At 37.4% G+C, this 10,986-nt stretch overlaps 2 protein-coding genes across 2 annotated transcripts; both read left to right on the top strand.

Annotated features, from left to right (window-relative positions):
• LOC107195147 (dnaJ homolog subfamily A member 1) lies at positions 1 to 4,705 on the top strand. Its single transcript, XM_015584932.1, has 5 exons — positions 1 to 134; positions 2,685 to 2,881; positions 2,972 to 3,269; positions 3,337 to 3,676; positions 3,747 to 4,705. Exons 2-5 carry the CDS (start codon positions 2,750 to 2,752, stop codon positions 4,081 to 4,083), a joined length of 1,107 nt encoding a protein of 368 aa, XP_015440418.1. The 5' UTR covers positions 1 to 134; positions 2,685 to 2,749; the 3' UTR covers positions 4,084 to 4,705.
• Positions 4,706 to 7,951: 3,246 nt separating this feature from the next.
• On the top strand, positions 7,952 to 9,382 carry LOC107195141 (ETS-like protein pointed). Its single transcript, XM_015584925.1, has one exon. The coding sequence runs from the start codon at positions 7,952 to 7,954 to the stop codon at positions 9,380 to 9,382; it is 1,431 nt and encodes a 476-aa protein (XP_015440411.1).
• The last annotated feature ends 1,604 nt before the right edge of the window (positions 9,383 to 10,986 follow it).

Raw genomic sequence — 10,986 nt, 5'->3', positions numbered from 1 at the left:
ACGGATACGGACGGTAATATTGGTGAGAGTTCTATGCGTTTACAACAGTTCGTCAAATACTATTACGTGGAGGAAGACGAGCGTTTACGGCACGCGGATATTTTCCATGAGCGGTTTTCTTTCTGCTGATACAGGTAAGAATAAAGTTCGTATAGCAGTTCGAGGAATATTTTAGAAAATTGCGCAGATGAATAGAATTTTCGTCATTGAATTATGCGATCGATCAGAAGCTTGTGAATTTTCCTTGGGATAGAAAGCAGATTCGTATAGCATTAATGCAGGGTCAAGTTGCGATATAACATTTGAAGACATTGAAGAGTATTAATGTAATTGTAACGTAACTTCTGCAGTTGTCGAAGTTGAAGTGGGCATTTGAAGGTTGAATTATAGATCTGTGTACGCTCTAGCATATTGAATATTACGAAATACGCATCAATTAATTTTATCATAGTGCGAACACTTGTGCTCACCCATGACTCGCACTTTACGTTGAAAAATGGTGGATGTCTCTATTGGCTTACTGATGTCAATACGAAACACGGTCGAAGTTATAAACTATATCTGTCAATTAGATGCTTGTAATGAGGGTTATATATTTCCTTTTATTTTTATAACATGAATTATGAATAAATATTTTCTGTTCATTCGAATAACTGCTTTTAGAAGTTTTTGATTTTTCTTGCACGTTCTTCAACCGGTAGCCAAGCCTTTAATGTGTATACAAACGCTTATGGATACATGTATATGCATTAGCGGAAGGCTTTAGAAAATGTGGTGTCCTTTGTTCATAATATAGTAAACTGCCGTTCTACCGAAACAACGGTTTAATTTCCTCTTTCGTATCAATTAGTAACATTTTGTTGCACCAAAATGATTCTGGACGCCATTTTGAAACCAAAGACGCACATGGATACAATTTACTGGAGATTTCTATGAGCGTATCATTGATGCGCTTTGTACCCTCGTATATTGATTATGGAATTTTCGTTTAACGTAGATTAACTTTTGAATATATTAAAATTACAACCATTGTTTAATTGTATTACATATACCTTGAAATGTGTTGTATCATTATTAAAGTTAGAACTACTTGAGGTTCAAGGTCATTACATGAAATTACATTTTTTAAATATCCATATAATGCATTTAAGTACTTCCAATGTTCTAACATCTAATGTGAGTATGAATGATAAGAGAGTTTTTTCAAACTATTCATTTTAACTGCAATAAGTATGACATCAAATGTACCACACTTTGATTTGCCCATATTATTACTTAATGAAAATTCGGATATACATACTTGCTTCTTTAAAATATTCATGATGTGTGTTTTGTCTATTTTATCAAGTTAATATTTGGTGTGTGCAATAAAACATTGTACATTTTACTATATACAATGTGATTTTTTATTTTGTCTAGTTTATACTGTTACACATTTTTTATGTAAGTAGATTGATAATATTACATATGTACATCTATGAAAGTATGTTATCTAAGTTTAGTTATATGTTTTAAAACATTTTACTAAAAAAGGTAAAAGGTCCATTATACAATGTTTGTAAACAAAAATACAATATTTTGTTTTATTATTTACTATTAAGAATCGGACACAATTATTTATGTCTAATAATATGTAGGGGTCCGATTCGTAAGTTAATATTGCTTCTTGAGGTTTAATATTTTCTAGATAACATTTGTTTAAAACCTTTAGTAATTTCCTAGTGTCTCATAAGGTTTATGTGACATTTAATAAGTGTCGTAATACTTACAGACACGAGTCTATATAGTACAAGATTTATACCATCTACCTTAAGACATAATAATGTAAAAACTTATGTATTCCTATTAATATTAAATTTTGAGCATGATGAATCAAATACTGCTTCTGTTGGGCAAAATTTATTTAATATAGTTAACACACTATTGAATACATTAGGTAATGCGATATAGAGGGAAAGTTTAACTTACATGTCATTATGATTAACTTTAATTCGGCTATTTAAAGTCTCTTACTCATGTTTCTACCTTCTAGAAAAGAAATGGAAAACATAACTTTTCTTTTGTCTTAATAAGCTAATACAATAAGTACTTTATTTTAAACCATTCCAATATGAAAAGGATGTGTAAACCGTTTAGTGTTAAATTCTTTATGATAGTTTAATAAAGTAATGTGTTAAATTAGTTTATGGTTTGAAAATAACAATTAGTATCTAATTTAACAACCATATAGAAATTATTATAGCATTGAAAGATTAAAATATCTCTACATTTAGAACTTGACTTATTTGCTACTACATGTCAAATTCTTATAATGTTATGATTTCTATGGCAAACAATACATTACTATTAATGACAATTGTGTGTACTGCATAAAACAATACAAATCAGGTTAAACATTTTCAATACAAGTGTATGATTCCTTTTATTATATTAACAAACATAATACTTGCACACTTCAATATAAATCTACTACCACTAACAAATTTTGTTAATATAGGTATTTCCACCTGATTACATGAGTTTTCAATAAAAGTATTTAAAGTCTAATATAGCTGGAGGATAGTTTTTAGAATGCACAGTGGTAGTAAATGTGTTAAATTTATTCTGAAGCAGACTTCTGTGATTATATGTATGTTGAAACCTAAAATTATGGTAACATTTTCATTTTATTTTCTTATTATTAGCAGTGATAATCTTAGTATAACAGTTGCAAGTTGGTTCCACCTGTAAAGAATAAGTCACAGTCAAAATGGTGAAGGAAACAACATTTTATGACGTATTGGGAGTGAAACCAGGATGCACGCAAGATGATTTGAAGAAGGCTTATAGGAAACTTGCTCTGAAGTATCACCCTGATAAGAATCCTAATGAAGGCGAAAGAGTTAGTAATATTTAGTTTAATCTTTTTTCCAATAAAATAATTTAACTTGTTATAGGTAACATTTTACTAGTGAATGTATTTGTATTACAGTTTAAACAAATTTCACAAGCGTATGAGGTATTATCAAACCCAGAAAAGAAGAGAATTTATGATCAGGGTGGAGAACAAGCTTTGAAAGAAGGTGGTAGTGGAAGCGGTGTGTTTTCTTCACCCATGGACATTTTCGATATGTTCTTTGGAGCAGGTTTTGGTGCAAGATCTGGTCGAAGGAGAGAACGCAAAGGTCAAGATGTTATTCATCAGCTGTCTGTTTCACTGGAGGAACTGTATAAGGGCACTGTTCGCAAATTAGCTTTGCAAAAGAATGTTATTTGCGATAAATGTGAAGGTAAGTACTTAAAATTATTACATAAAATCATATTTAAGATGAGAAATTATTATTTTTATTTTTTCAGGTATTGGCGGAAAGAAAGGTTCTGTTGAACAATGTTCAACATGTCATGGATCTGGTATGCAAATTCAAATACATCAACTTGGACCAGGAATGTTGCAGCATCTGCAGAGTATGTGCACAGATTGCAAAGGTCAAGGAGAACGCATAAATCCACGAGATCGTTGTAAAAATTGCGGCGGTAGGAAGACAGTTAGAGATAGAAAAATTTTGGAAGTTCATGTTGATCCAGGAATGGTAGATGGACAGAAGATCGTATTTAGCGGTGAGGGTGATCAAGAGCCAGACTATGAGCCAGGAGATATTGTTATTCTTCTCGAAGAGAAGGAGCATGAAGTTTTTAAGTGAGTATTCTAATTATTATTATAATTAGAAAATAATATATTGCATATATTCCTTAATGTACCGTTTCAGGCGTACGCGTAATGATTTGATCATGAGGATGCAGCTAGAACTTGTAGAAGCCTTATGTGGCTTCCAGAAAGTTATTCGCACTTTGGATGGAAGATTCACACGTGGCAGACTTATAATTCAATTTGTAGTTAATTTTCCGAAAACAATTGATCCTAATGGTATTCCAACACTTGAACAGTGTCTGCCTCCTAGGGAAGAGGTTATCATTCCAGAAGGAGCAGAGGAATGTATACTTACGGACTTAGATCCAGAACAGGAAGCGAGACGAAGAGATCAACGACAGGCGGTTTATGAAGAAGATGAAGGTCCTTCGCGAGTCCAATGTGCCACACATTAACTTGATTACATAAATGTCACAATAAATATGGTCATTCTTTCATTTTAAACTTTTGTCCCATTCGCTCGACTTTGAATCGCATGTATTAACAGAAGAATGAAACAATGTGGACACATAAGAAAGTTGTTCGATACAAATGAAAAAACCTGAGAGAAATGTCTAGGCATGTGCACGATTAAGAAAACCGTAAAGAATCACCGACGATTCTAATACAAAGATCACAGTTAACACTGAGTTGTTGTATAGAGGGAACATTGACGCTGTTAACGATACATTTACCGTCACACCTGAATTAAACTATAAATTTTGGTGAAAATTAGTAAACCGATTATAATTAGTTAATCGCTTGCTGTAGACAAGTATTACAAAAGATGTACTTATCATTATACACGGTGATAAGAAAAAGTGAACTGACTCAACATCTAACGTAACATGTAATCATGGAACGTTAGTAGTAAATGCGAACATAATCAATTGTATCATGTAATGCTGAACATTCGAATTACATTCTATTATTTGTGAAAATATTCGTTTATAATTAATTTGTAAATTAGAGCAGTTCCGACACTGATTGATATGGGCATACTGGATGCTAGAAATAAAGTTAGACTGTCGAATGATACTGCTATTTCGTTTGTATTTGCGACTCCCTGAAGTTCTCGAAATTCTTCACAATTGACACGAGTTTTTTTTTTCAATTTAACTGTATGTCTAGTATCATGGCTAGTATCGTGCTAGTAACGCGGTAAGGATAAATGTAGTAAGAACTTGTTTATAAACATGCAACTCTAAAGAAAATTGAATTTAGTAAGTATTTCGTAGTCTTGATTACAGATCTCTAACTCGCTTTTATTTTAATGGGACATTATTCCATTATATGTAGTCTAATTTTTTTAAGACGTGTACTAGCGTAGGACGGTAATGACAAAAATATTTTAAATTTGTTTGTCAATAATACAATATAAGGAAGAAAAATGTGGTTCCTGTATGTGTGAGAGGACTACTACGCGTATTCATAAACATTACTAATTGCTATAGAACAATTGCATCCAAGAATTTGTTTACATTTCTGATTCTGGAATTGAAAGTAAAATTATACTTAACTCCTGGAAATTTTATTTACCAATATGTACAAGAGGCAGCTTTATATATCTCGAACTGAGACGCGTTTCATCTATTCGTTCATAACAAACCTAGTAATGCGCATAAACAAAAGTCCATTTTAATGATCGTGAGTCTGTACTGTATTAAATTTACTAAATCTTCGATACATTCGCATAATTTACTGTACACATGGTCATGTATTCGTCCACAATTACTATAGCAAATTTAAATAGAAATGTATTGTAATCTTATTTATTGTAGATAAATTGGTGATCAATTAGTACTTTTTTGCATCGTCAAATAAATTGGAAGAAGTATAATGTGAAGTATATAAATAATATTTATTGTTTTCTAGTTTAACCTTTGGCCCCTTATATAAAAATCGTGCTATAATTTTAATTACGTGACTGCTATTGTCAGTGAAATAATTTGCAATTTCAGTTTAAAGAAGTTGGTAAATTTAACAAATCAATAATTTGCAACTGATAATCATATTTTACGATACTTTATTTATCGAATGAAGAATATATTCGAAAGAGAAAGATTTAGAATTGAAAGAAGGATTATTTAATGATGTATAAACTTGAACTAAATACATACACATACACAATCGTAATTGAAGCATGAGAGGTAACAATGTTAATGTGCCTTTGAGTTACGTAGAATAGCCTACCGATGGCGATATAATCGCAGCCTGGGTCGATGTTTTTGTAATGGCGTATACAAGTGCCCGAAAGCCAGCAGTTGAGATGCCGCAAAGGTTTCTGGGTATGCGGAGGGAGCCATATTTTTCCAATATCAGTTATGCGAAAACAGCGCACGCATAGCATCTGCAGAATGGAATTTCGTTCAGTAGCCTGCGTAAAGTCTGTGTTATACAAGAGGAATTGATTACGAGGCAAATGACAAAGCATCAGTGCAAGAAGCCGAGGCGTCTGTGCTAGTCAGAAAATAATAAGCGTGCATTTCCACGCGATCACGAAGCGAAGTTCAGTGAAAACTACGAGCGCAGCCCGCGCAGGTGTTCGAGTCGAGAAGAGGGTTAGTTAACTTAACCCGAGTTCGTAACCGCGACCGGTGGTAGTGGTGGTAGTACTAGTAGCGGTGGTGGTGGAGGTAGTGGTGGTGGTGGTGGTGGTGGTGATGACGGTGGTGGTGGTAGTGGTGGTGGTGGTGGTGGTGGTGGTGGTGCTACTGCTGCTGTGACGATGACACAGCGTCATAACACGACGTACGTCCGTCCGTGCGATTTAACGCGAATTGTTATGGCAGTATAAAGTGTTTTTTATACCGAGAGTGCATTCGCGCCATTACCGATCGAGTGAGTCGTGTCTCGGTCACGATTAATCTGTGCGTATTCAGTGTCAAAGGAGATGGCTTTCTTGTTTAGTGTGTGAACCACGATTCGGAGCAGCATATTTTTTTAGTGGCAGTGGCTTACGATGACATAATTCGGTTCCATTCATCGTTCCTTCGTTGAAAAGTGAGTGCATATATGTGAAACGGAATAATCAGAACCTGTGACCGCGAATAAAGCGACGGGACCGTGGCAATGACACAACGACCTTAACGTCGACTTTTCTTTTAAACATTAAATATTTCCAGTTTGGAAGTGTTGCATTCTTTTCCATTGAAGTCAATTCGAACGTCGCAGTCAACATCAACAATGTTTGGCTAATTTCCTACCCGTGACGCTGTTTTTCAGTGTAACGTGCAGGCATTATGAATAACAGCATGTTCAACAGTCTAGGTTAGTTCAGTGTTTATCTCCATTGTGTTGTTCGACGCGACTAAATTGACGAGCCAGACAAATGGGTGAATTGTCGCTTCATAAATCGACCCTACTAGTAACAACAGAAACGTAATTTCCAAATCAACAATGTTACTCATCGTTTCTATTTCAAGCCGGTACGGGGCATGAAAATTCCAAAGGAGTGCTTTGACCTTAATGTTTTTCTACAACAAATTTAATCGAATATGTTTAAAAAATATCGACGGATCTGAAACAAGTAATTACACCAATAAAAGAAATTCCCTTTTACAAAGTATGTTCATGGACCCGTGACTCAATTTTGGGAAGGTCAACAATTCAACTGTACAACAGAATAGTTTTTCGAAACGAAGATACGACGATCGAGTGGAGATCCGCCAAATTGCAGTATCACCTTACACTTTATAATTTTTCTGGAGAAAAAGACGACTCGAATATTTTCACCGTGATTCTCGATGTATCGAAATTTTGAATGACGACCATTAAAACCTAGTGTAATGCAGAAATGTACAAGATCACAGTAGAGAGGTTCGATGGGCATTGACCGGTGAAAAGCGCGTGTCTACAGTCCGTCGGATATTTTTCATTTTCCAAATTTTGGCATCAATATCCTAAGTCAACAGCCAGCTGTAAAAAAAGTGTACCCAAGTATATACATATACGTGATCCTGCGCGACTTTTTAACCGGAATCGAAAATAGTGAAAGAAGAACCGGCCGGTGAACTATTCGTTTGGCATGCTGTATGCGGTAAGGTCGAGGATGTCGAACGACGAGAACGTGTACGACAGCTGCAAACTTCCAAGCATCGGTGAGCGAGCGTGGCCAGGAAGGAGGACTGAAAGCACGTAGTAGGTTTCGGTGGTGCCAGGCACGTGATTATTTCCGTTTACGGAGGATGCGGCAGGACCTCGAGGTACCTCCACGTAGGCGTACTACCTGCGTTCCAGTGATGTCGGTGTCGGGGTTACCTGCAGCGCTGCTGGACCTGGACCATGGCCGGCAAGCCTGAGCAGCCGTCCACGCACCCTGCTCCCCCAAAGCACAGTCATCATCATCAGTATCATCAACATCACCAACAACAACAACAGCAAGATCAACAACAACAGCAACAACCACATCGTCCTCAGCACGCACATGGGATTCAACAAAATAGCGTTTTAGTCTACGTATCGGGAGAGAATTTTGCGTACGCGACGGCGGTCGGTCAGAATGCCGCCGCCGCCGCTGCTGCTGCTGCTACCGCAGTCGGCTATCAGTCTCCGCAGCAGGCGACGTACACCGGTATTCTGCCGCCGCAGGTGGCGACGGCGGCGGCGACGTTTCCCGCCAAAACCGCCATATACTGTAATGATAACAGCAGCGCCGTTGGAGCCGCAGCTAATAACTGTTGCCGATTAAAACCACTCCAGTACGTCAGTTCTGATGGAGACTCAAGCCGGTCCGCGCGTATCTTGTCTACGGGTAACGTAGACGACGAAGAGGATTATGGAACGATCGTCTCGAATAACGGTTTACTGTACAGACAAACGAATTTCGTTCAAGCGACGAGCACCGCCGCGACTACAACGATGACGTGTGTAGTATCGGCGTGTGATAACAAAAATGCCGCGAACCGGAGTTCGTTGGATAACGACACCGGCAACACTGACAATCTCGCAGCGAACAACGTGGAGTCAATAGGCAGGGTGAACGGTAGCGATAATATGGTACCTAACAAATTATTTCCATCGAGAATTCACGGCGAGATTTACCCGTCACCGGCAAGACTGACAGACGGTTACAATAATAACGGAAGAATCGCGCAGAGGATTCTTGGGGAGGGTTGCGTGGGTCTTCTGAGCGACGATGCTACTTGTGTCGCGTATGTACGGCAGGGAAACGAACCGTCGCAAACGTCCGCGAGTGTTTTTCAAGCCGACAGTGGTGTAGAGCAGCAACGCGTTGATATGGACGAGAAGAGCCGGCAACAGGACGCTTTCCAGAATCAAGCCGGCTCGTCGCTTTCTTCGTCCTCGTCGAGCGTCGGTGTCAGTGGTGGCGGTGGTGGTGTTGTTGTTGTTGGTAATGGTGGTAGCAGTGGTGCGGTTAGCTGTGACTCTGTCCGTTCCGATACCGGTGAATCGTCGACGTATAGCAGTTTGAGCAGTCCCGAAAGTCAAAGTCAATCGGCACACGACGGTTTGTCTGGCGGCGCAACGGTTAACGGCGGTGGTTCGTGCGCGCAGCAGGCTGCGCGTCAGTCGTCGTTGTCGTGCATCAACAACTCAAACAATGACAATACCGGCCAACAAAATGTAGTGCTAACGATGAACGGTAGTGCGGTGGTTACGCAGCAGCAACAGCAGCAGCATCAACAAGCGATTACAGTGCCACGTGAATGGAAAAGGATATGCACCAACGGGGTCATCATTTACATCAGGTGAGTGGTTGATTTTTTTTTTTTAGTCCCCTCGACGTGAAACCGCTCGTTGCATTCTTCTTTGTATGGCCGACGTGAAACGGAGCATTAGACGGAATAAGAAATTGGATTCGAACTATACACGCATTTGACTTGTAGATAAAATTGCATTCATGCATTTATTCGTAATTGCATTTAAATAAACGCGACTTTTGTAAATTAATCGTTGAGTTTATAGTGATGACTGACGCACGCGTCGTATGGATTTAACTACATTAGTTGTACATACGTGATATTCTTGCATAAATAAAAGTAAACAATGGATACTTAAAACATGAGAAATTATAATATAAAATATCAAAATATATTACAGGTATAATGTTTATTTAAATATCTAGAGTGATAAAAATTTGTAGGTCCGTTGCACTAAAAGAGTTAACCTGAACGCTTGCGATTTGAAACTTGAAATAGTTTTTTTTTAGTTGAATATTCAATTTTACTTACAATTAGTACTCTTATGCGCTGTCATGCGCTTTTTATGCAAAATAAATCAAGTTATATAGTTTAAAATAGCAAATAAACTACGCAGTCGTGAAAATATTTCTGCCTTTTTTAAGTTAAAAACTTGCTAAAGATACTGCGACAAAAGGAATTGTAAATATTTAAATAAAACCTTTGTACCGCCAGCTTCTAGTAAGTAAATTGGTATAATTAACATGCAGAAGGTTAACATTTTTTTTTATTTAAAATTGAAATTTCTCTGTTATGGTGACAGGCTTAATATTTATGACTCTTACTAAACAGTAAACTAAGAAATAATTCTCTTCAAAATATCGAATCATTTTTGTTTCCTTAAAACCTGTGCATAATTAAAAAGCTGCATTTAAATTACCTTATTATCTTCAACATTACGCTCGTAACATTCTAGCCATTTAAATGTGAAAATATAATCGATCGATGGGAAGATAAGGAGGTTTTTTTTACCTGCATGTTATTCAGAATCGATGTTCACGCAGTTTATCTTGATGGTTTGCGGGTTATAGTAGCATCGATCCGCAGTTAAACGTTCCCACTAGAACTTTAATTTCGCTAATGGAATTAAACAGCGTCCAGTTCAAGCAAATAAGATTAGCGAATGGGGGTTTCGTTAAATTAGGATAAAGACCGGTGACAGCGGTGATATTCTGCCACGGAGAAACGGTAGAAATGGTTATTCATAAAAACGACTTCAGGGGTTCGTTTTGATAATAAAGCTTGAGGCGTAATAAGCGCGAGAAGGTTTCATCACCTAAGCACCCAGACACTCGTCTGTTCTCAGAGATCTTAAAAAGGTTTTGTCCCCTTTGCGTCCTTTGTAATATTTCCCGACGTACGGCTAAAAAACACGAATTTTCTGGGAGGAAAGGGGGGGCAAGGCCTTACGTTGTACGCCCCTCCTTTCCATCTGTCGGCATCCAACACATGGAAAACGAAAGGCGTCTTCCTTCTAACCTCTCATTGTACTTTTATAGCTCTTTTCAAAGTCCGTTCGAGGGTCACTTTCATCTTTTTCACCGCGTCTTTTTTACGGCTGTCTTTACCAAGATGCTACGCGTCCTCCGCTGCCTTCCTTTTCCAATTCCCATGTTT

The sequence above is a fragment of the Dufourea novaeangliae genome, unplaced genomic scaffold (genome assembly GCF_001272555.1).
Source record: "Dufourea novaeangliae isolate 0120121106 unplaced genomic scaffold, ASM127255v1 scaffold61, whole genome shotgun sequence".
Lineage (NCBI taxonomy): Eukaryota > Metazoa > Arthropoda > Insecta > Hymenoptera > Halictidae > Dufourea > Dufourea novaeangliae.
Note: the sequence above shows the minus strand (reverse complement) of the source record. Positions and strands in the feature narration are given on the sequence as shown.